The 27128-nt window shown below is 38.9% G+C and overlaps 1 protein-coding gene across 1 annotated transcript in view; it reads left to right on the forward strand.

Moving 5' to 3' along the window:
* SPATA16 (spermatogenesis associated 16) overlaps positions 1-27128 on the forward strand; it is a 148188-nt gene that overhangs the window by 97364 nt on the left and 23696 nt on the right. The window contains exons 5-8 of the mRNA XM_088132139.1: positions 7537-7684; positions 9458-9604; positions 10441-10553; positions 21475-21639. Of these exons, the coding sequence (XP_087988265.1) occupies positions 7537-7684; positions 9458-9604; positions 10441-10553; positions 21475-21639 (573 nt within the window). The remainder of the gene's footprint in view (positions 1-7536; positions 7685-9457; positions 9605-10440; positions 10554-21474; positions 21640-27128) is intronic.

Raw genomic sequence — 27128 nt, forward strand, 5'->3', positions numbered from 1 at the left:
TCCCTCCATGACTATGATGTTTCAGCTAGACTACTGTTGAATGTGAGATCAGCAGTCTCTCAGAAGAGTGCTAAACCCCAGTTCAGAAATAGCTCAACTGTGAGGTCATAGGCATGGAGGAAGGATTGTGCCAAGCATGACATCGGCAGAGCTCCCTCTCAATTTACCCCACACCCCCTTTAGTACTTGCCACATGTTAGTTGGGCAGCTTGACCAGTGGCTAAGTCTGCCCTTCCAATAACCATTCAACAATTGTTTGTCCCCATACGTTAAGAAGAGTGATTGCTAGATATTTTTCCCACTGGCAGTGATATTTGGTGAGAGACAAAATGAAGCCATGGGCATCCACTGATCATTTTCCTTAACTTGGCTTGGGTTTAAATCAGTAAGGACAGCACCATTCACCAGCTTCATCATTTGATAGAATAAGGATTGGCCATGGGGCCAGGATTACTCCAGCATTCTCTTCTGCTGGCTCAAGGACTAGTGAATAGCACTTTAATGAAAAAGTGATCTGAAAAAGCCCTAAGACATGTGTATGGAGGTTACATCAGATGCCTCATATCTGAATGCAGATCACAATGCTTATACTCATTTGGATTGATATCCACAGACAAAGTGCGCCAACCGTTCCTGAGATGTTGATTGAAACCACACAGAAAAGCAGCTTCCATGTACACATCTCTCAAAGTGACACTAAATCTAGATTTTCTTTCCTGCCAAATAATTCACTTATTGTGTGTTGTAGCATCTAACACTTCCTGAACTTTAGAATAAATCTCTCTTAAGCCTTCGTTCTTTTGCCTTATGCAGCTTAAAAGAACTCATAATTTTTAGCTCTCCTGAAAGGCCACTTTTAGAAGAACTCTACTATGCACCGAAACATTACCACTGTATTAAGTTAATAAATACATTTAAGAAGCTAAATAATAAGCTACCACATGATGTGGTCATTACTGGCAAAGCATGGCAGATGAAATAGATGTTTTCAACTGTCGACAGTGTATGTTTTATTAATAGATTAATTCCTATTGAATGGGAAATGGAGAAAAACACATTTTATCTCCTTAGTAAATAAGAAAAAAGAGGTTTTAACAAGGATATTCAACATATACCATTCCAAAATTAAGACCTCTCTACTCCACCATATTTTTCTTGGAGGGATGAACTTACAACCTTTGGGAATTATATAAGCAGCGATTGTATCCTTCTATTCATATTCCTTGCCAATTGGTACTAACAGATGTATTAGTCCTAATACTGAGAATAATACATATCCATCATGACTAGTGACTATTAATAACCTTAATTTCCATGAAAGCATTCTAAATGCATAACAAGAAGAGAAGATGATAAGATAATAAATAGAAGATGATATCAAAACCATGGATATAATTCAACTCTTTCAACTCTTTAAACCTAAGCAGGAGAAAAGTTGCCCACCTAACACAAAAAAAAATGCATCTGATAGATGATGTTTATCTCTTAACACAGTGTGTGTTAAAAATTCATCTTCATTATCAGTTGGTCCAAAGTCAATATCCCTGCTTTCATCCAATTTTTCCATATCACCATCTTTTTCCCAATCTTTAAAGTTGGGTTTCCCCATAAAGTAAATTTAGCAGGGGCAAAAGAGTCAAATCTTTTTTTTATTAGACATTACATTCCATAACTTTCTAACTGATGTAATTTTTTCCAGAGATACTAGAGTTTTATTGTACTAGATTCTAATGTTGTCCATCCAATCAAAGGTGCTATATATGTATATTCCAAAGTTGCCCAAATTGGAAAATTAACATCAGTTGTTGGCTTCCAGTGTTTAATACTTGACCATAGGTAAGCACGATGATATAGCTCCAGACTTGGAAAACCAAATCCTCCCTCATTAATTGGTAATTGTATATTCTGTAAAGATATTCTTGGAATCAAAGAACCCCATAGACATTTTCTGAACAAAGAATTTGTTTTCTGAAAATATTTTCCAGATATATGAACTGGAATTCTGATTTCATACAGCAAGTTTAGCATTTACAGTGTTTCTATGACCATGGAATATTCCTCATAACTGTTGAGTGAGGGGAACCCAAGGGAGTGGGAACAGAAATGGTGTGACTGGATTTCTAGAAAGCATTATTCCACAGAGTTCTATTTTTATATATATATATAAAAAACAAGACCCAATGGAGTCTTCAAAGCCTCAAACTCGAGCTTAGACAAGGAATTGGGTCTCTTCATTCTTCTATTTGAGTCTGTCTTCTCGCAAGTATTCCTTTCTCTCCCTCCATCTGCCCGTCTATTCAGTTCTTTCATTTTTTGCTTCTTTTTGCTTAAATCCACCACCTTACCTGACTTTTTTTGTATTCCTTCTCTGGGGAATCCAGTTTGCCTGTCTCTCAGCCAAATGCCAGGATGTGTGTTCTGGCCTTGTGGCCATTGTTGTTTCTGAATCTCTTTGCCACCACCTAATGGCTCTCATCCCCTTCTAAATGGCAAAGCAGCAGACAAACAAGAGCCCCTGACATCAAAACAAAGTGCCTCCTTGAGGAAATCAAACCAGAGCAAAGTACCTCCACAAAGGCTTTATTTGTATTCAGGAAGATTGCCACACCTCTTCAAGCTAAAACCCTTTATTAAGATAGAGCCTCGTTGATCCACATAGGCCTAATAAGTAATATTTTAACTTAGGAAATCCACATAAGATTAAAATAATTAAACGAGCCATTTTTAGCACAGATGTGCTTACCCCAACTGTTCCTCTCTCTCTCTCTTTGTATTTATCTATTAGGATGACAAGAAAGGAAGATCTGGTGAGCCCATAGGATGCTCACATTTGCCCAAATGCTGATGTCTGGCCTATTAGTTGGTTGTTGCTCTTGTTATCTGACCTTCCTTAGGCAGACACTTCAGAGGACCTTCAGAGCTCTGAACCTGGGATCCAAACTGTAGTTGCACCACTACGTCTAAGCAGGGCTCAGAAGTCCTCTCAGAACTGATATACAATATTTTCTTGTCTCAGGCAAGAAAACAAGGAAGCATTTCTTCTGTTCCTCATCCAAAAGCTGAGTGACCCGATAGTTGATTTTTCTCTCTCTAAATGACAATGTCTAAATAAGCAAGTCCAGGGCAGGCCCCTTGACACATAGCTTTCTACTGCTGTACTTCGTTGCTTTCTCCCAATGTCTGCTGCCTGAGGTAACTGCCTGACTCTGTTCGGCCAATTGTGAATTCCTTTAATATATCCATGAATTTAATATATATCTTTGCTGTTAGCAGATAGACATAAAGCCATGTTTTCTATGGCTTCTATTATTAAATGGCTGGCATGGCAGAGCTTCTGCTTTACAATGGCATCTTAGTGCATTTTATTTCTGGGTGTGTGCCATTAAGGCAAACTGATCAAATAGTTGTTTTTTTATCAGAATCAATATTTAGTGAAGTGGCATAATGTTAACCAAAATACCCATTTATGGCCATTCTGAAAGAAAAGATAAATTTTGAATTTCCTCTGCCTTCCCATTCCAGGCAAGCAGACACAATTGTTTCGGCTTTTGGAAACATTGCTTAGATTTGCACGTAATTTTATGAGCAATTTTACCTCACCAAGGAGTGACCTTGAGCCTCAAAATACTGACTGTCCATCTGCCAGTCAAACTGAATGCGGTAATTTTTCAGTTCCACACTGAGATTTTTTTTTTCTATGTGGAAAATCTTTGCCTTTCCTTCTTTGCCTTTGTCAGTTTGCCTCACGAACGGCAATCTTTATGAAAAATGGTCCATCAAGTGAGATGTATCGGACCTATATCTTCAAGAATTGTGACATGTCATTAGAAAAAACCAAATATTGAAAAGTGAAAGACAAACATGCATACATTCTAAGTTTGGATTCAGTCAATGTGTCACAAGATAGGTTGCTAACTGATATGAGCCACTTTATAAGGCGAGGGCTAAGCTTATACATTATGGCAAGACGTGGCTGACATAACCATGATTTGCTGAATAAGCCACAAAGATTGGGTTCACATATGGGTTTATGATTTATGGTAATGGTTATGTGTGAACCAGGCCACTGTGGCCTGATTGATAAACTAAGATCAAAGCAATCTGTAGTTTAGTACAGGGATGGCTGTACTCTGAGGCCCTCCAGGCCATCTATCAGCATTTAGAATTCCCTTCCCCCACCATGGTAAACTGTCAACATTTGAGGAGAAACAGTGCTATTATTATTTGTTTGCTTGCTTATTTATTTAGTTATCTATTTTGTAAGAAAGCCTTTAAATAGGTATGTTAACCTCCTCTAGGAATATCACCACATCACCACCATGCCTCCCACAGTCTCCGAAGAAAAAGATACATAGTCCCTGACTGAAGGATGTTGCACACCTATGATTTAACCCAATCGATATTTCCACATTTCCTGTTTTGCCCAATTCTAGGTAGCGATTCCCACCATCATCCGAAATAAGAGGATGAGAAGATTGAGAGTCAGTTTGGTATAGTGCTTAAAGACACTTGACCAGAAATAGGGAAAACTGTTCTAGTCCTCCCTTAAGCGCAAAACTAACTGAGTTACTTCAGGCTGCCCAACCCTAGACTGGGAAGTTGAAAAATATCCTTGACAAAGGAACTGGTATGCCTGTCCTGTCCCAGGCCAAGCATACCAGAGACACAAGCAGACCAGACACAAGCACACAGAGCGGTGATTGCAAATTTTACTGATAAGTTTTGTGGAGTAAACAAACAAAGGAAATGTGAGTGCAAATGCACACACACCCAGTAGAGAAAGCAAGTCCCCAAAAGTCCAGCAAGCTTGCCTTGAGAGAGTTCCAAATCCAAAACAGTAGGCACAAGAGTGGTCAAGTGAAGTCCAAGGGTCCAAACATTGTAGAAGGTTCATTAGCCAGTCCAGGACCAGAGTCAAAGTCACGAGGTTCCAAGTGAGGAGTCAAGGCACACAGAGTCTGAGTAAATGAATGGTTGTTGCCAATGGAGAGGTTTGAGTTCACTGCTCTTCTTAAATAGAAGCAGCCCGGTGTTGCTCATTTGGAAGGATGAGGCTCCTTTCTTGCGAGGAGCCTTGCAGAGCATCTTTGCTCTGCTCTACTCTCCTCTCCACACGATGAACCCTTGCACTGGAAGCAGGTGGCAGCTCATCTTCAGAAACTGGTGGTAGCTGTGCCTGCTGGTTACCAGACAACCCCATCTCCTCTGCCTGCAGCTCCTCAGGCAGCCGTTCGTCCGGCAACTCTGGAACTGGCTGCTCATTGTCAATCCCCTCCTCCGAGAGTGAGGTCGCCATGATAAAGCCACTTGTGAAAAAGTTGCCAAGAAAAGTGTATGGGCCCACCCATTTAGTCACCAGGAGTCAAGAGCTGCATTTTAAGATGGATGGCCATAGAAATCTTTTAAATAAATAAATTAAATAAAGACTTAAGGTCCAAAACAACTTCTCTTCTTTATCTTAATAAAAGGCAAACAATCCATCAAGATACCCATTTTACCTTTAGCCCCTTCCCCTACTGAAAAAGCCCCCACTGATGTCATGACTGCCTTGGACTGCAGCACTGAGGGATCAACAAAATTAAAGGGAAGCTCTTAGTTGCAAGCAAGTTCCCCATGCCTTTCTTCTAAAAATTTGCAAAGCAAGTGGGCTTCCAGGGGACAGGTTTGAAAAGTCTTCATCAGGTGAGTTTATTTCCAACTCTGAACAAAAGAAAAATTAATTACAAGCTTAAGAACTTAAATAATTTGAACCAAACAGCAAAAGGCTAAATCAGATTTTGATCTAAAAAAATTATAAATGGATTGAGGATCCAGATAAATTTGGAATATTGACTTTTACTATAAGATTTGGGAATTAACTATAAAAAATAAACAACTTCTTATGGGAAACAGACTTATTTTGCTTATCCTGGCAACTGCAAGTCATAACAAAAGATGTGATTTTAGAAACTCGACTAGAGGGGACTAAAGATGTTAAGCAGAAGAAGAAGAAAAAACAACCCTGATGTCAACTGTTACTGGGACTTACAGAATGATACAAAATGTTATAACATCAGAAATATAAAGGAGATCTTTGAAGAATGGAACCAGAAATTAGTAACTTCAATATCAACACTGTCAGTAATGATGTCTGCTTCTAGGGATAGACTATGTCTGAAAGATGTTAATGAAGGAATGACAAATGTGCAACAAATTTTATCTGATAAGACAGAAAGTACTGAATGTGGAACTACTAATGACAGGCCAAGAGAATGACTTGGAAAAGGACACTTTTTTACCGGATATACAAAAGAAACTGGCTGAAGTTGTAAAATTAAAAGGGAAATACAAATGATAAACTAAGAAAATGACCTGGAAAATGCTTTTTTACTGGATCTACAAAAGGGACTTGTTAAAGCCTTGAAGAAATCTGTGTGATGAGATAAAGAACTGAAGAGAAATCAGATCCTACAACAATATTTGACTGAATTAAAGATCAAGAGTGTTAGAAACAAAAGGAAAGAATCTAGAGTTGGTTTATTTGATCAAGTTTGAAAAAAGACCTCCTCCACCCCCTCAATGTTCTGGCAACCCTTTATGGACTTCTTGCTGACACCAGGACTGATCTTTTATGGATTTGCTTATAGATAAGGGATGGGATATGGGAAGAAGAGATATCTGTTTAACTTTATAGGGGGTGGAGAGTTATTAAATTTGTTTACACTTGTTGTTGGAAGTCACTTCTTTATATATTTCTTTTCTTTTTCTTTATTCTCTCTTTCCTTTTTACTCTTTTTTTTCTTTTTTGCACTTTTTATTCTTTCTTTCCATCCTCCTCTCTTAGAGAAATTAAATTATTAAATTTTATTAAAATCTTAATAAAATTATATTAAGAAAAAGAAAGCAAAGCAAGTTACTGAATGGGTGGGAGTTCCAGTCATGAATAACTGAAATCTAACAAAATTGTTGCTCCAGTCTGTTTTTCTCTGAGCCCTTTCCCTATGGGAGTGGGTGACTCCTCTAAAATTAGTAGAATGTGGATCACAAATTGTTTATTCCTTCATTATATTCTGCATGTGCTACTTCATCTCTGAATAGCCCACATTTAAAATAAGATAAAAGTTCAATCAATTTCCCTAGCTTTGAACAAAATCTTGAATGATATGGATATGACCTTGGGAGAAGGTAAAATTCATTTTCTTATTATCTTTGAGATAATTCACTAATGTCTGTCTTCTTCCCACCAAAGGCATAGACCTGCTGCAATGGGAAATGTTTACAAATGTTCTTTTTCGACATTAAAATTTATTCTCTCAGGGTGACACAGACAATGCATTCTGTAACTCATTTAATTTTTCTCTAATTAATATTCAATCCCCAAATATGTTATCTTTGCATGATTGTGCAATTATTAAAGGGGAAAATATCATCCATGAAGGTAATTATTTTTCATTTTTCCTCTTTTGTTTTTGTATTTTTTTAATAGTAGCTCAAGTTTTTAAAAAATAGGCTGTATCATATCTCTTTTTCTCCCTTCCTTCCTTTTTCTTTTTTTAGGCTATGATTGAAGAAGCTATCACAAGGGCAGAATATTTTTCAGTGATGTACACTCCATTTGCCATAAAAATAAAGGTTGAAAACACAGACAAGCTAAAGGAAGTTTTTATCAAAAAGCACCCTGACTATGTGGAATACATATATACAGGTGACAACATGGCACAGTCCTGGCAAAATTAAGCATGCTACCATTGATGGATATTATTAAAACTCATAACTTCCCTTTCTATCTTATTTTGCATAATAGCTTAGAGAGAAAACTAACCCAAATAAATAATTTGTCAGCCTTATTATTAGGTAGAGTCTGACAGCAGATGTTGAAGATGGGGAACAGAGAAAGGGGGTTGGTGGACGTGGTATTAGAATATAAGGCAGAGATTTGATCACATCATCATGGCCACCATTTTGACTTTTCTGACCATACTCTGTGGACACTCCTGCCAAATCCTCTAAACTATGCTGTTCTAGATAGATGGAAGAGGTTGTACTATTGCCACTGCTGAAGGAAGATTCAACTGCTAATCTAATTTGGGTATGGAAGGTGCCAACCTCTCCTTAACTTCAGACAGCCTTGAAAGCAAAAAAAAAAAAAGGAGGATATTCCTAGAAATGGCAGGCTGCCATGAAAAAAAAGCTTTCCAAATAGGCCCTAAGAAAGGAGCTAGACAAAGCAGTGAGCAGAGATGGGTGGATGAGAGAGACAGGGTAGAACTGTAACCTTGGAAGATGGAGGACAGCTATCCCAAGCTATCACAAGGCCTTGCTATGTGGTTACAGAATGCATGTAAGTAAGTACTTTATTTTATAACTTATTGGAGCTGAAAGATGCTACACGTAGATTGTTAAAGCAGTCCTGCTGATTCCTCTCTCACATCAAAATCTAGAATCCAAACAAACCCTATACTTTTCTGCTAGTTTAGGCCTGCTCATTTTGGGGAGAAAATTCTGCAAGAGCTTCCATTCATCCTATAATTTGCAGATTATACACAGTCACATTTAAGAAATGTCCCCAAACACCTAAGGCACAATCTTCCCCTTTCTAGTACTGAAGGGTCCCCATCTCAAGATGCCTATCTGTAACCACTTCCAAGGAGAGACATTACAAGGCACTCAATACTTCCCATTCCAGCTAGGGCAGCAGAATCTTAGCTTTTGAACCAAGAATAGCCTACAGGGCTGCATCACTGCTAAACAACTTAGGGGAAGAAAAGTGTGCATGGAACTTTTTTTCTTAATCTTAACTGCTGTGTCTTACAGCAGGTGGCCACACATAGGATAAACAGGTTGAGGGGGCTGTCGAAGAAAACAGTGGTCCATCATCAGCTCTGGCTCTGCTGACTTTTGGCTTCACGGAACCCCAGCCAGTTTCTGCTCACTTCTTGTTTGCAGCCTACAAGACGTTTCCCCCAATCCACCCCAGTAGTGGAATGTAGCCCACAACATTTAAAAAAAAAATCTCTTGCAAAAAAGGAGGATTTTCCTAGGTTTCTCTACAAGTTATTTCCTTATAGGCCCCACAAAGCAAGGAAAGCTGCCGCTGGATGAATATAAGGACTGTTGAATATTCATAGAAGGAAGGATATGTAGATTACATAATACTCAGCCAACTCTAGTGCAGCCATCTGAAGACTACATCCAAAGGAGGAGGAGGAGGAGGAGGAGGAGGAGGAGGAGGCAGCTGAGAATTTTTCAGACCAAGCAGAGAAAGGATTTTTATTTTTTGTGCTGGAAAATAAAATTCCTTACTCCTTCCTTTAAAGAAAAATAATTTGATTTATTACAATATTTGTCTTCTGTGATGCTTGCATATGAGTAAGTTCTGATGTTTAAATTCTTTTGGAAATTTTGGAAATTGAAATAACAAATGTCACTGGCTGTCTCACAGTAGTAGATGTTCTCCTTTTCTTTTCTTATATTTCAGACCCTCATGGATTACACAGTTTGCCACAAACAGCTGATTGGTCTTGTCCTTCTCCTCAGTCTTATTTGCTGACACTGGGACTGAAGAACAAAGAAGTTGGAAAATTTTTAGAAAAAATGTCTTGTAGAAAACTGCCAACATTTTCAGGTGGTGAATGTGTTTTTCTCTGTCTGTCTGTCTGTCTGTCTGTCTGTCTCCCTCCCTCTCTCTCTGATTTCTACTTAAAGCAGTGTTTCTCAATCTCAGCAACTTTAAGATGTGTAGACTTCAACTCCCAGAATTTCGTGCTGGGGAATTCTGGGAGTTGAAATCACATTGCTAAGATTGAGAAACACTGCCTTAAGGCTAGATCACCATCAATTTCATGTAGGCTTACAGGTTCCCCTTATGCGCTTCTCCAAAATTAGGAAAAATAATTTGCTGAAGAAGATTTGAGCAGGTCAACTTTTGCTGACACAGAATTTTGCACATCTTTCCAAAGCAGCAAAACACATGCATGGGTGCACACACACACACACACACACACACACACATATTTTGAAGTTTTGAAAAAAAAAATTACTACTTCTTTAACTTTCCTGTCCCCATGATATAACCATATAAATGTATGGGCAGGTTTGAGTAGGATCATGTTTATTGGATTAATTTATTTACAAGCAGAATAATTGATATCAAATACCCAACAGCCCAGTTCAGATAAAGTGGGATCAAGATTCAAATTCTTCCACCTCTTTCTTCTGCCTTCATGATGTAGTGTAGTGTTTCTCAACCTTGGCAACTTTAAGATGTGTGGACTTCAACTCCCAGAATTCCACATGTCTTAAACTTGCCAAGGATGAGAAACACTGATCTAATGTGTTCGAAGCCACTTTCCTTTGGTGGGAGCAACATTCTTCTTCTTATGGTAAGAGACCAATTAGATATTAAACTGTTTATCTGTGACCATCTGAGAACTGGTGTATCTTCTTTTGCATTCTCACCAGAGCACAAAGCTCCTTTCAGCCCTATCACAAAAGATGAGGCAGAGAGACATCTGGAGACCATTGGAAAAAAGATCTTACCAATAATGGATTTTATTAGAGGCACCAAATTAACGGTGAGAATAAGATTAAGTTTCCCTGAGACCCTTGCCTCAGTCTGCTGTTACTTCCAGTTGAACATCTTACCCAATCAATGGAACCTGAACCTACCCCATTTATATAAGCAACAGTCATTTCTGCCAGCAACCCAGACTTCTTTGTGGAAGCTGACAAGTGGAGTATTTTTTTTCCCTGACAGTTTAAACAATAAATAATGTAAAAATCTGTTGTGGCCTAATCAGGAGAAGCACCAGCATAGATGGCTTGGAGGGAGTCCTATCACTCCCTGGCCCCCTTTCTGTGCCCATTTCACCCATGGATACATCCGTAATGAGTGTTTTTTAAAGGAAAAAAGAAAGAATGAATTGGAATGAGTAGTGTCTGTTAAGGTGGTTAGAAGAGGTTTATCCTACATTAAATCTCTCTTCCAAACTTGCACAGCACTAGCTGGCCAAGTTATGGTAAGAAACCCTAAATCAATTAGGAATTAATTTGAATTATTTGAGACCTGTTCCTGAATGACCAGGTTGAAGATGTCATGCCATATTATACTAGGCTAAAAAGGGGACAGTTTGTGATTCAAAATATTGAGAAGTAGGAGTGCAGCTATTGACTTACTTGTGTGAATCCAGCCTGGTTCAATGTCCCCCATAAATGTTTGTCAGGGAAAAATCCATGTTAAAACACGGGAGGCAGACACACCATGAAACAAGTCACTTCAAAGTTCCAAGTGCTACTAAAACTTTAAAACTTTATTGAAAATAAATTCAGCAAGAAAAATTCAGCGAGTAAAATGTAATTAAAATGCAATTAAAACACACAAGCACAAGGTACTTACACATTGCAATGCCAACCTGCTTGTCCGAGCCGTCAAACTGACAGCTCGTTCAAGAGGTACCATTTACCTAGATGCCATCCTTTTTATTCCGTTAAACCACAGACCACATTATGATGATCAGATCATTCCCTGAACTGATGTCGACACGTGTCGTCTGTGCCCTGTTCTTGGCACCTTTGTTCTCAACAACATATTTGTAATTTCCTTCATTTTGTAAGTTCCTCTTCTTTCTTGTAAAAGCCCCCGCAGGTTACATATCGGTTATCTTGGCCTTACTGAATGCATTCAAACCTTCATTAAAACATATAATAAACTATTAATAATTTTCCCCTCACATGTTAAAGATTTCAACGAAAGCAAGAAATGTGTTGTGAAACTCTATTTTAGTCATGGCTATATACCTAAATCCATAAATAAAGATAAAAATGCAACTAAAATGTCTGGGTGCAACTGCAGGCTGGTAATGATAGTGATATTTATTTGTTGTATATATGTCTATCCTGTTTTTCTATTTTTGTAGAAACCCTCAAGATGGCTAATACTAAAACAGCAAGAAAAATGCAGCAAACTATGAAAAATAACTATTAGTAAAACTATTTTAAAAACCCACAAAAACATTTTTTCCTGGCTTATGCCTTCTATTTTAATATGTCCATCAAATGGGAGAAGGATCAATGTGAGTTCATTGCAGGACATCTGTAATAAATAAAATATAAGAAAAATAACATGTGAATATCTTTGCAAGAGATTGGGGAAAAAAGAGTAGCAGATATACTACATTTTGTGACTGTTTATATCTCTCTATATCTGGAGGCCAGAACAGAAAGTTAATTATAAATTAGGGGTAGGAAAGTTTTTGAGGGCCGGGCCATCTTTAGAATTTTCAGAGTTTGTGATGGGTGCACATATAAAATGCCCACTGTGGGAGACTTGCATATTTCCAAAATGGTTGTCATAGCAGGCATGGCCTGCCATAGAATCTTAGAGTTTAGGCCATCAAAGAACCTAAAATGTTCCAGACAGATGGCTGTCTAGGCTCTGCTTGAGCACATCTAGTAGCAGGAAGCCCATCACCTTTCTGGATAGATAATTCCACTTGCAACCTCCTATTATTTTTCCTAACTTTCATTCAAAATGGGTCTTCCTGTAACTGAAATCCATCACTCCATATCCTGTACTCTTGGATGATAGAGACAGTTTTGACCTTCTTCTGCAAGTATTCAAAGAGTGCTGTGATACCCATCCACCCACCACTTCTCTTTTCAAAACTAAACATTCCCTCTTCTTTCAGTCTGTTTTCATAGACTTCATAGATCTGAATTTGTAGTCCTCTGATCATCCTTGTTGTCTTTCTGTGGGAGGTTGAAAGTTGTTTCTCAGTTCCTGTGATACCTTTTCTGGCTCTTGCTTCTGTTTGTCACTCCTTGGCTTGTTCTTTGCTCTCTGGTGGAGCATTCCTTCTTCTGTCAGGTCCTGTTGCAGAATCTCCTTACTTTCATTTCTTAAATCTTCCTCATGTCTTATGAACCAAAATGTGGTCGCTTATGGCTCCAGTCCTGTAACTTTTTCTTCAAGCTTTTCTGTAAGCTTGAAGTTCCTGCAAGTATATGCCACATTGTTTGGGGGCCAGGAGGCAAAAACATGCTGCAAGCATTGCAGATCACAATTGCAAGATCTACAATATCATTTTTCATTTGGGGAGAGGGTACTTTTACTTTTCATTAGTTCCTTAGAAAGATACACACACACACACACACACACACTCTGTTAAAGTATTTCCTTTTTTAAAAAAAAATGGGAAGGATGGGTGAGAAATCACTCAACTTTAATATGTCATTATTCACAAAGAATCACCATCCTCCATCATTTTTGGTGATGGAGAGGGAGAAAGAATTAATCAGCAAATCATATTATTGTATTACTAGAGGAAGAAAGTAACACAATGATTTCTAAATCAGTGATCTAAAAAAAATATTAATCTAATATGTATCCCCCCCAAAAAAAGGAAAGGAATACAGAATTGAATAAGATGCCTGTCACCATTCATTGATTTTTTTACGACGATATGAGTACCTTGACACCAAAACTAAATTATAAAGTAATGTAGAGGTTGTTCTACAGGACTAGAATTCTTTCTTGTTCCTGTCTAGATACTGATGAAATTGGATGGACATTTCTGTTTGCTTTTAAGAACAGTCCAATTTTTGTTTGAATTATATTTGCAGCCATTATATTTATCAAGCTTCATACTCATTCCATGGAAAAATGTACTCTACGGAGTACTGACTTTCAACTTTCCTGCTAGTGGTCCTTTGAATTTCTCTTGGGTCTTAGAAGAAAAGGATGTGAGAAAGAGAGGAATATATATCAGTTGAAAAGAGGCAGTTATTTTCTGTTTGATTTGAAACTCTAACACTTGGACTATTTTTCTGCTGAAAGACATTGATGGGAGCATCTTAGAGCAAGTTGGGGGAGCAGAGGAAAAGAGCTACTTAGCAGCTAAATCTGCAAGTCAGCTATGTCAAAGCATTTAAAGACATAGCCCATTTGGTAATAGTTAGTCTCCTTTGAATTGAATTTCAGTATTTCAGCTTAACTGGGCTTGTGGATTGGATTTTAAGAGCAAATAGCCTAAAGTGGAGTAAAGCTTTGGTCTCATAACTTAAAAGGAAGCAATGCTTCAGCATGATGCCTTCCAAGCGTATGATGAACCATAATATCCCTTCCTTACATAAATCCCTTATGCTGCTCTTGCAATTTTGTCAGTTTGCAGATTTCAGAAAGGGCAATTACACCTGCAATCTTAATCCAAATCTGCTAAGAAATATTTTTAAAGTTTAAAGAATTTTTTAAACAAAAAAAATGAATAAATAAGGTTATCGTATTTACTGAAATTTGTCAGGTGTTCTCCACTCAGAGGAGGTTGCTGTTTATGCAAGTCATGTCCAATCCCATCAAAAAAATTGGGGGGAAGAAAAGCATGTGGCTATTTGACGATTTCCCCATTTCTTTCATGAAAAGAAACTTCTAGTTTTCCAAAACAAAATTAGCTGAAGCAAGCAGATCCCAAATAAATCCAGATTGAGGCCCTTTTCAAAGGATTGAAAGTGAAGTTTTGCTTTGGTTCACACCCACATTATCATTTAAGACTGCATTCTTATACTTGCTTGCCTGTCAGGAACTCAGGGGCACTTCTTAGTAGACCTGGGTACAATTGCACTGTAAGCCAATTATCACCTTACGTTCTACCATCCCAGCTCACTGGATTAATTTATTATTCAGTGTATTGTACAAGCTCAGAAAATAAGTAAATTCAAGAAGCAGGTCAAGTGGGTTGTTTAAAGCTGCCATTGTGAAAGAGGTTCACTATATTTATTTTTAAAAAAATAACTTTGACCATTTTGCCTCATCAGCGTTGCATCAATGAGTCTTTGACCACATGGTATCCTCCAGATGGGTTGGCTAATTCCATGCCATATGATAACGTGGCCTTTGGCTATGCTAGCTGCACTTGTAGCACATCTGAAACAGGTTGGAGAAAGCTGGCATAGACTTTGGCATAACTGTTTTGAGTCCTTGGTGAACAGAACAATAGCAAGACCATAAGAAGTCTCTATACCAAAGGAGGGGAAATGAAGATCACTTGTCCAAATTTCCTTTTCCTGGATTATTTTTGCTTGACCAAAAAGCCTTTCTGCTTTTGCTTTCAGGTGTTTGGGTAGTGATGAGGGGGGTTATTTTGTTTTTTGCTCAGCTGAGGGTAAACTGGAGCTGGCTGACAAGCCTTTTCTGTTTGCTTATTTCATTCCTCTTAAAAGCCCATTTTCAAATACCTTGTGCCAACCCCCTTCCTCAGCCTTTGATCCCATTTGTCAGGGCTTTTCTCCTCTGCTAAATCATCCAGTTCGGCCTGCCTGAAGCCTCCATTTCAGCTTCCTCTTTACTTAACCTTTGCAGTACCAGGACAAGGTGTTTTTGGCTTCTCCTTGGCCACTTTATTATCTTCTTTACTGCTTCTTAGTTGCCTCTTGAACTCCACCATCGCTCAGGTAATTTTCATCATGCGCTTCATATCCCCATGGGCTCTTATTGCTGCCAGAGGCAGTTATTTACACTCTATTTCTGCATTTTTCGTTGCCGCTGAAATACAACCCCTGACAGCATTCAACCTGCTATAATCTCCTCCTTTCCCCCCTCTTAAATATGAGAATGAGGCTGGAGGGTTATTTCTTCCACCATGGGCTTAGGGAAAATTGCCTTGTTTATTCAGCAGTAGCCAGATTAGCTCTCCAATTTGATTTTTTAGCCCAATGGTGTGGATGTGCAGGCAGGGGGGACCAGAGTGCCCTCCATTTAGTAAATGTGCTGCAAAGATTTACTATAGCACTCATCCTGATCTGCTCATTTACCACCTACAAGGTACCTGGGGCCTGGCCAACCCATAAGAAATATTGTATTCCCACTTGCAGGCTGATATGGTGCAGCCCTGGCTTGTATCACCACCACCACCACCCCGCCCCAGGAGTCAAGCCAGACAAGGTGATTTGCAGCTGGCCACATCTCTTTCAATGTTGAGAAATCTGAGTAAAAAGCAGTGGGGGACACTAATTCATCCTGGAACCACACTGGAGAAAGGAGCACTTCCCTCCTGCATCATTTCCCCAAGGGGAATCTCTTATCTACCTGATTGCAAGGGCCTCTCCCCATGTTGTAATGGCAGGACAGTTACATCTGAGAGCATAACGAATTTATATAATTGAGCCATTTGCGTAATGATGCCATGTATGTATCATCTTGACATCGTTGCAGATTCTTGTACATGCTGGTGTAGAAAAGCTTTAACAATGTTTGAGAGCCAAATAAGAGGCGTTCAGAAAAAGCTGGAATGAAGAGAAATGCTTTACCACAATCTTGGCACATCTGTGCTAAGGAGTGTGATGGACGCAGCACCCTTCCTAGACCATTTATTTAAACCAGGGAAAGGTCATGGATTGCAATTCACTCTCCTGACCAGCTGGACACAGCGAATGTTTTATGGGTGGGAATGAGAGTGAGAAACAAAACACTCCCATTTCTACTCTTTAAAAAAAAAAGGGCCCAAACCACCTAAAATAGCCCCAAACTGTGCTGCTTAAAATAAATTAGCGAAATCAATAGAAAACTTGCAATTTCAGGCCCTTTTCCGGGGGTTAGGTGGTGGTGGTGAACTGTACACATGGCTATACTTCCCTAAGACCTCCCATTTTAATTTTTAAAAAGATACGATTGCCTTGTCAAAAACTGGCCCTGTTGCTAACAAAATCCAGAGGAAAAACCTCAAGGCTGCGGGTGCATGTAGACTATAGACTATAGTTTACTTAACCAAAATGGTCAGGGACAGATAAGCAAAACCCACATGAATCCAAATTCAGGCAGCTTTCTCTATTGCTCAGTCTCATGTAGAACAGAACCTGTAGTGGATCTTCCACCAGTCCTTAAGTCAGCAGAAAAAGCACACTGGTATAAATTCTGCCCCATTGCCTATCCCTAATGTCCAAGTCTAAGCGGAACTAGCAAAGGGCGCTGTCCATAAACACCTGTTGCAGGCCAAGTTAAGAAAAGGAATTCGTGGATTCCCCCATTTTTGCTTCCTGTTGCAGGTTCTTTTCTTGAACCACCAATAACCAGATTGACCCAAACTCAAAAGACACCAAGCACTGAAAACTTGGAGAGTTGGTTGGTTTTTGTATCTTCTCCCTTCAGTGGCTGGGGAGAAACTTTTGTTTTACAAATTTAAAAAAGGCATTGTAAATTATAAATGCCTTCAGCTAGTGCAAAAATGAATCTTATAATAAAACTATTTTCTATTTTAACTATCTACAGTATCTTCTATAGGCTCTTTGATGATGGTGATGATGATGATGATGATGATGATGATGATGATGATGATGATGATGATTACATGCCATCAAGTCATTGTCAATTCTTAGCAACCACATACAGGTAGTCCTTGCTTACTGACTGCCTTTTTAATGACTGTTCGAGATTACGAAGGTGTAAAAAAATAGCTTTGAGACCAAACCTCGCATTTATGACCATTGCAGTGTCTCGTGATCATGTGATCACCATTTGGGTACTTTGTAACTGGTGTGCACTTACAACTGCCACAGCATCCTCCAGTCACCTGATTGCTATTTGTGTGCTTCACAACTAGCTTGCAACAGACAGAGTTAATAGAGAAGGCAGAAGTAAAATCGTAAGTTGTGATCACATGTTTCACTTAATGACCATGGCGCTTAGCAATGGAGTTGCTGGTCCCAACTGTGGTCATTGAGGATTACCTATAGATAGCTTTTCTCCACGACAACCTGTTCCTAACCTGGTCTTTCAGCTCTTCCAAAGGTACCCCCATCACTACTATAACTGAATCCATCCACCTTGGTGCTGGTCATCCTCTTCTTGCGGGGATAAGCTCTTTATCTACCTTATTCTTTAAAGTCCAATTTCACTATATTCTCATAGTTTTCTATTTTGTATCTCCAATATATTTGTTTATGGCTGAACTCTATATTCCTGTTGTCTTAATCCCTGTATTGTCACTCTCTTTAGAGCTATACTCCTTTTTCTACTGAGTTCAATCTGTCTTTTATCTTTTTCAGTTTCTGTTTTCTATTTCTGTTCTGTCAAAGCCTTGGATTTTTCTTAGCCTTTTCAGCTTGTTTGTGCCTGGCTGGGCTCCTTGACCTTTCTCTTCTTTCCAATCTTAGTTCTATCTGAGGGAAACAGCTCGAAGGACATTCCCCTCACGCCAGTCTGAGGGAAGGAAAAAACACCTCTTCCCCCAGTTTTCTCAGCTGCTGCCTCTTTTCTGGTTGCCTCTTTCCCAGTTGCCCATTTCTCATTGTTTAGTTTGCCTCTTTATTTGGCTCCTGGGCTGTGGCTTTGTTTATTCAGCCTCTTCCTCGTGAGGATTGTGGCTGCAGAGCTCCCAGGCAGCCATCTTGCCTTCCCTCCTTCTCCCCTGCTATTTGATTGGCAGCTGATGTTTGATTTGCAGTTGGCTCATCCTAACGATGGAGGAGGGCCAAGAAGGGAGGGTGAGGAAGGAGCACAGGGGCTTCTAGCCTGCTCATGTGGGCTGTCCTTCCACACTTCCTCTCTTTGGGTTTTTTTAAGGAAAAAAAACACAGGATTAGTGTGTTTCAAAAGAGCACTAAGGTCTCTTCTGCATAATCCACTAACTACAAGTGGGCAATACTTCAGCAATTGCATTCAAAAAGCTTGAAAAGATGACAAGAGTCAGTGTTCAATGTCAACCTCAGGGCCAATAGGAACTGGAGAGATTCAAACCTCTGACCAGGTCAGCAACCCCATAATTGGTGAACAGTGCCAGTTCATATTCAGGGCCAAACCATCAGGAGAAGAGAAAAACCTTACTTTAGGACTGGAACAACCAAGAACAAATTTAAGCTGCCTCAACTGTAGGCTAGGGATGAAATCAAAGCAACATGGAGCAGGGTTCATTTGTACTTCAGTTAGGGGGATGTTAAGGAATCACCTGGAAGATACCTAGTAAAGTCATCCAAGATAACAACTAATACATTTGAATTTTGCCTTCTTGGAACTGGTGTCACAAGGGATTAAATGCTTTTATGAAAGAGGATTGGAAAGCAGAATGTTTCCTAACTAGAATTCTGGGGTATTAAGCATTCTTGATTCCTTCTCTCCTTTTTTTCTCCATTGCATTGCTTGACCTAGTTATTTCAAGGCCACCTTTAGATTATATTTCCTTTGCTCACAAAAAAAGCAGTCTGAGATCTTGGCGTACAGCATTTCAAATCCTGCCATAAGCAATGCCTCAGGGTTTTGCTTGAAAGTTGACTGCAAAGGGAGAGAAGAGATGTACATATCGCCACATTTCTTTCCAATCCTAACAGGTTAGTGAAGTAGCCCAAACAGTTTCAAAGGGAAAAAAAGGAGAAAGCTTATGAGCCCTGATATTGAGGGGAAAATCATATTCTTATCCATTTTCAGTTCATCTGTTAGAAGATCCCGGCTGGGTTTGTATAATACATTGAACCAGATTTAGCAGCTGCATTTGTATAACATGCTAAACTTGGTTAGTTTTAATCCTGATTAGCTTTTTTGTGCCATAGTCTTCTCTGTGAACTCAACTGTTCAGTTAGTTTATAATTTAATGTTAAAAGGCCTCTTTATCTGACTAGTAGTCTAGTATAGGGCTTGGTTACCCGTCTCTACCCCCATTAACCTTGACAATTCTTGTGCTGATGTCTGGTTTATTTTAATTATCCATAGAATATACATGGTTATATCACAGGACATTGTTTTAAATATGTGTGATTGATGTGTGAATTTGTCTTACTACTTGTTTACTGGTTTGGCTGTTAAATTTTGAACTAATTTAATTGGATTGATTTTGTAATTACTGTGTTTTTCCAAATTGTACTGCATCTTGGTAAAGGCATTCATAAATTATTGTTATTGTTGCTACTATGCAAGCCCTGAAAATGGGTTAATGGAGTAACCAGGTTAAACATGTTGTGCAACTGCAGCCCATGAGAGCTGTAGAAAAAATATTGAGGCAGCTCTGATTGGAATTGTCTAGGATCCATGTTTAACTAGACAGAATGTTTATGCACAGGACCAAGCCCATTTTAATTAAGTAACCAATTTAAGAATAATCATTTGCCGATCAAGTGCACTCCATATGAAGAATCATAGAGTGTGTGAATTGGAAGGGCTGTTATAAGTAATCTAGTCCAACTTCCTGCTCAATGCAGAAATTCACTGATCCCAAGAAGTTATCCATTTCCCCATTTGAAAACATCCAGTGGGAGGGAATCTACCATTGTTCTAGACTGACAGTTCCATTAGTTAACACCTCTTACCATAATCAATTCCTCCTAATATTCCTCCATAGAAAAATATTCTTTTTTAATCTGTTGAACTTTGTCCTGACCTCAGTTTCAACATAGAACAGGTCTGTCCTTTCTTGTGCTTGACAGCCCTTTTATATCTTTGTAGACAGCTATCATATCTCCCCTCTGCTTGCTCTTTTGCAAGCTAAAATGGCCATCTCCTTTAACCATTCTTCACAGGGTTTGTTTTCTACATCCCTTATCATCCTGGTGGCTCTCCTCTAAACCTGCTTCAGTTTCTCCATGTCCCCTTTAAATGTGGTGTCCGTTTTCAGCATTGGTGATGAGACTGGTTACTGTGCTTGCATGTTAAATATAAGACAGTTTTTAGAAACCAATTAGTGGATTCCCCTGGCTTGTTTCCCCTCCAATTCAGTGTCATTTGCCAATAGAAAGAATGATCAATCGTTGTCTGTAGCATGGAGAGGGCATAGACTTAGGTGACTATGGGCAAGTGCCTCGGATGAGAGTTTTAGCTATCTTTCAAATTGCCCTAGTGACAGATCATTGATGTGGTCTAACATGTGTTTAGCACCCTTCTAAAAAGTGCTGAATTTGTTTAAACATGCATCTAGCAATTTTCTGGAGGAGCAGTAAACCTGGTTCTAAAATATAGTCCAGCTGATAGATTCCATGTGTGGCTGAAAGATGGAGGCTGAAGTGTAAGCTCTCATGGAAGATCTCTCCCACTTCATCTGCACCCTCCGTGTTGGAGGGCTAAGGACTGCATATGACCTTGAATTGGTATACTAAGGATTAAATTATAAAATCAGCAAGGGAGGACAAGGAAGTGGGTGGAACCAGAATAAAAAGCCATTTTAATTAAACATTCATTTAATTAATTAGGATTTCAGTGTAAATTAAACTTAATACATTTAATATATACTAGTAATGTATCTATGAATATAATAATTTCCCCCTTCTTGTCACATTATAATTACTGTTCGGCAGCAACTCATAGATGGAGGGGGGGTATACCTATAGCATCTGGGGGCATATATACTGGAGCCACACTTGTGCACCTCTAGTTAACAAATGTAGACTAAAAATATCCTAATGGTATGATTATTTGAAAGGCAAATGTGTGATTATGATAAGATGCAACGTAAGTTGTTAAGGAATGAAATGAGACCAATTCCACAGCTTGTCCTCTAACCACTCTCCTTTTCCTTATGAACCCAGGAGTCATTCTGTGCATGTTCAGGTGTGATAGAGAAGCTGCAGTACGCAAGCCTCCTTGGCCGCTTGCAGCGCACCAAGGAGCAATCTCAAGTGATCAATCAAGCTATGGCTGAGCTTGCAACTGTTCCTTACCTCCAAGATATCAGCCAGCCAGATGCTGAACTGGTAAGCATACTGGTTTTCAGTCCTTTTGGGATTGTTTTGGAGGTCAAAGAAGGAAGGAAGCCAGAATTTTATTGTTGTTTTCTGCTCCTTAGGAATATGTACTGGGACTCTGAAGTCTTGGGCACAGGCAGAACATTCTGGCAAAGTCTGGGCTAAGCATATGAAGTGCCAAGATGCAGACCTATTTTTTATGGCCATTCCCTCATCTCTTTGTTGTATTATGAAACGCTGTAAATTATCATTTCCATTGTTAGCATTCCATGGCATATATGATGCAATACAGTAACAAGAAGAGGAACACAATAATCTAAAGTCAAATAGACAGCAGGGATGTAAAAGTATTTTGTGCCATGGATCTCTTGCAACCATGTTTGGTGGTGGGGCAGGGGGGCAGCATAGTTCTCAGCAGATCCATGATAGGACGAATACTATTGTAGTAGGAATCAGATCTAGATAGGATTGTTTGTTCTTGGGAGGAAAAAATACTCCAATCCACTTCTGAAAGTGCTTGAGGGCACTAAGGCTTGTTGTTGTTGTTTTTCAAAAAAAAAAATGTCCCCCATGCTCATAAGCTGCTTCTCAGTGTCATCATGTGGTCATCCAAGAACCATTAGAAAGAAGCAAATTTTGCTGAGAATCCATACTATTATCAGTGCTACCTCACACATTTCCAAAAGAAGTATGTCCCTCTTTGGCCCTTAAAATACCCAGGAAATTAGTTTTACTCAAAATCCAGGAGAAACCACCCAGAGCAGAAAACTGCCCTACAAACCAGATAGTAAAATGGGTCAGATTTTTGCAAACCCACATATCCAGCCATCCTTCCCGGAGCTATCTGCTGGAACATGTTCACTAGTGGATGAACAACGGCGTCCCATCCACAGTGTCAGGCTCCCATTGAGGAATTTATCATTAAAACCACAGGAGATCTTCTGCTGGATCAGTTAAAAATACAGCTAATTCTGGGCATTGTTCCCCACTGCAACCAACCAAAAGCTATCCGAAAGCCTGCAAGCAAGGAAGGGAATACTGTGCAATGACACAATTCCTGCTTTGCAGGCAGGCCACTAGTTGCCTGTGTTCACACAACACACGTATTCAGACCCAGAAAGATGAGCAGATGCATTTGTACAACATGCTAAGCTTAGTGTTTGAACAGTTTAGCATCTTGTGCTATCCTTGTCCATTTCCTTGGTTTAAGTTTCAAAGTACTGTGCAAACCTAGAAAATGAATTAGTGTAGGAACCATTCTAAGCTTGTGAGAATAAAGACCCTGTGAAAAAAATGGAGGTAATTCTGATTGGAATTCATTGGGATCCATATTTAGCAGAGTACACACGTGTAATATAATCAAGCCCAATATAAGTATTTAGAGAGAGATGCTTATGTCCATAAGGATAAGTAAAATTAATTAAAAAGGGAGATGCTCTAAATAGAAGCTAGCACCTTTAAGCTTTCTATATGGTGGGAGAAAGAAGAACAAAGAAAGTACTCTTTTTTACAAGAAGCAAGATGAAGAGGAGATTTTAAGAGTATCCATCTTCCAATCAGGAGGAAACAGAGCAGAGCCACAGAGAGAAACAAGGAGGGAGTCTCTCCCTTGCTGTCTCCCTTGCTAGTACTCTAGTAGTCAATAGGATAAAGAGTTGGTGCTTCTGGATAGATCCTGCTGAGAGAAGGATTGCTTAGGGTCATGCGGTACACTCAGTGACTGTTTAAGAAATTGGGGAGGGGGGCATTATAAATGTAATGGGATATATTTAGACAAAGAATTATTCCTATTTAATGTATTAAAAACTAGCACTTATGATAGCCTTACTATTTCTAAGACCAGAGATAGATTGGAAGTTATCTATTTTTCATATCTTTTTTTCTTCTACTTTATCTCACCTTTTCTTTTCTTTTTCTTTATATTTTGTATTCCAAATTTTTCTTTTCATTTCTAACCTTTAAATATGTATCTTTAAAATCTCAATAAAATATTATAAAGAAAAAAAAAGAAATTGGGGAACCCAGTGCAACACCACATTTGGAGGCCCCCTTTGTACACACATAGCTCTATATTAAAATTGCAGAGATGGAAGAGGAGGATCTATGGAAGTGTGCTTTAGAAGCAATAGCCCTTTACACTGACAGAATGATCTGGGAACAGAGCAGCAATGCTCATTGCAACTTAATATCCTGTTTAACAAAATGGCCTGATTCTACCTATTAGCTAACATGGAGCTGTGTTAGTCTACATGTGAACATGACCCTTCCCAAAACTCCTATCAGTCTGATCTACCTGTTGGTAGATCAGGGAGCTGTGTTGACCTGGGGATGAACCTGCCCATCTGAAAACCTGTCAGCATCAGATACTCTCTCAGGGTCAGAGTTACAGAGGCAGGCAACTATAACATCTTCACATTTACACCTCTACTCCACTTCCTCCTGCCACTGTGTTTGCAGGGGATACCGTTCTGGGGCCTAATGCAGCTATATAAATTGCAACCCCTTTAAAATGGCCCTGAACCTCCTTCATAGTTTAGTGGGGAATCCCCAGTCCAAATTTCTAACCATATCACAACAGCTCTCCTGGTTTCTCAACCATTTCCTCTAGCTTCTCCAACTACCCCAAAGCTCAGACTGCACTTGATCTTATTTTCTCTCAGGCATCCACACACCATATCAAATTAGTCTGGTCTTGTCCTATTATTGCCACACTTGGGAATGAAGTCTGGAAGACCATAAAGGATCATTAAGTATGTCACGTTAATGAAATTAGGAAGTTTGTAGCATTTTGTATTAAAATGGACCAAGTAGCACAGATGATGGAAAAGGGCTTTGCCTGAGATCCCAGAAATTGACAACAAGTTAGAGTAGACAATTCAGGACCAGATGAGTAAGTAGTCTATCCTGTCTGAAGATGAATTCTTATATACCTACACCAAAGGCTATAGCTTTTGCCAGTGTTGTATCGTAGCATTTGGCATTATATGATCAACTATTTTTGATAATTAGTAGCCATTAGCAGAGTAATCTTCCATTAAGTTGCCTTACTTTCTAAATACATTCTATCATGATATGTAATGGTAGGGAATTCTATAACCTAATTATGCTGGAATGCAGTCAGTTTGCCCTGAGATTTTCATCTGCTTTTGGTACTATAGAAATATTCCTAGTGTTGAAAAATGTGCTGTTTGCCAGTTCTACTAATATGCTGAAAGCATGAAGCCTACTTATTTAGTGGTAATTTTCACTATGTCCTCTTAACTTAAACTCCATTTGAACTTGATTACCCCATACACTTCAAAATTAGGATTGCCACTTTTTGATGGAAAAAGGAATGCATTATTTTTCTTGCAGTAAACATATAAACGTCAGAGTAGGTCAGAGCCTGGAAAATCAAACGAAACTGTCAGGATTTTAGATCTAATCCTATTTATAAGCTTACAGAATTTAATTTTGCTGATCGTATCAAAAATCTGGAAAGTTAGAAAGCCTGTTCAGAACTAAGAAGCTAATATGGATTGTTCCATGATAGAGACCAAACTGAACCAAGGCCAAACTGAATCTCTAATTGGATTTGCACATCACACTAAGTCATGCTTTCCTTAACCATGATTTATGGTGTAAATCACAGTTGGCTGGGTTTGTACAACATCTCAAACCCCACACCATGGTTTAGAAATTGCATTGGTTGAGATCACACAACACAGTAAATTGAAAGCCAAACAAATCACAGAAGGCTTAGCATTTTGGGTGAACTAGCCCCCTGTTCTTTTTTGATCTTTTCCTCAAATATACTGACATTCATCATGCAGACATGGACATCTCTATGTAAGGAAATAGGTGTGTGTGCAATATCCTGATGTATTTTCTCCCCTCTCTTCCCCACATACAACAAGCCAGGAAATCTTCAAAGGACTGTAGTTTCCTGTGATTAACAAGCCAGGCTTTTAAACTAGTTTTTAAACTCTGTTGAAATCCTGGCTTATTCCAAACAGAATAACCAAAATTTGCTGATTCAGACAGTTAAATAAAGACTTTCAGGCTTAAGACAGGAGGCCAAGAAGAGAGGAAAGAAGGAAACAAGGCTTTATTCATAAAACTGAGAGCTGCACATCTCAATAGGAGCCATCTTTTTAAAAAACAAAATGCCATTATTAATTCCTGTAAATTAAATCCACACATCTAAAGATACATGTCAGCTTCACTAATACATTGTACCCTTTTCAGAAAATATGCAAGTGTCCTTCTCCTCCTTTCAGTTGGATGAGGAATCTGAGTATCCCCTCTGGTCAACAGAATTCAGTTCAGTGATAGGATTCCAGTCTTCCAAGGATGGATAAAAATGTCAACAGACTAACTTTCCTCATCTTATTAAGGTCTACAACTTGTGTATCACAAACTCACTTCTCAAGGAGCTCATTTCTGATGTAGCCACTCAGCTTTCATACTTTGTGTACTGGGTGTGCACTATATAAACCTGAGAGACTAGACTAGTGATTAAATCCAATGTTTCCTCCATAAAGGAAGCCTTCAAAAAGGGGAAAGCTGTATCTCATTTTAGCTCTTGGTTAAGCAACGTATAATCTCAGGGACACATGTGGTCCCTAACCCACATTTTTGTGGCTCTCGGGGCCCTGCCCAGCCACAGAATGCAATGTGTGAATCTTTCAAGAGGATAAATACAGAGTTGTACTACTGAGGTTTAATTCACATTTTAAAAGTAAAGAAAACCTTGAGGAAGGGGTGAAACAGCATCCTAATCCTGCCTGTATTTACACCGTTCCACCCACTGCAGCTCTTAGCTCCTCTCAAAAATGTTAAGTGTAGCCCCTGATCATTAAAACTGGTTAAAATTATCCCTTGTAACAGTTTGAAGTAGACCCTTCCTTAATATATCAGTCCTTCTGATATAAAACAGAATCCCAAGCTGTACTTCAAACTGTTACAAGGGATAATTTTAACACTGCATGCATTTAAATTAATTATGATATGCAAATGAGCTGTGTCTGGTTTTTCCTTCTGGGAAGGGTGACAGACCAAGCCATACATCACAGTTTAAACACATGCTGTGAAAACAGTACTTAAAACTAGCTCTTCCAGTTGCAAACTTCACCTTCTGGAAATCCCAATAACCTTTTCAAGGATAGAATTGCAGCAAATCATCTCTAGCGTGTCTGCAAAGCTTTCAAGCCTTCTTTATTAAACTTGGCAGTACCAGAAGCCCAAGCTGAATATTCTACAGTGAATAAACTAATATTTCTTAGGGCACAACTAGATATAATTCAGAAGGAGGTTTATAAACAGAAGAATCCTTATAAACAGGTTTATAAGAACAGTTTTAAATATAGGGCTGAATCAGATTGAAGTTGGGTTCACAAATTGCATTAAATCATGGTTTGTTTGACCTGTTTATTGAATAAGGGACAGTGGTTGGATTCATGCAACATACTAAATTAAAACCAAATAAATCTTAGCGTGATATGCAAAGTCAGACTGAG

The sequence above is a fragment of the Python bivittatus genome, unplaced genomic scaffold (assembly GCF_059951505.1).
Source record: "Python bivittatus isolate LINGU-HERP-01145 unplaced genomic scaffold, Pbiv_v1 ctg000980_np1212, whole genome shotgun sequence".
In the NCBI taxonomy this organism is placed as follows: domain Eukaryota; kingdom Metazoa; phylum Chordata; class Lepidosauria; order Squamata; family Pythonidae; genus Python; species Python bivittatus.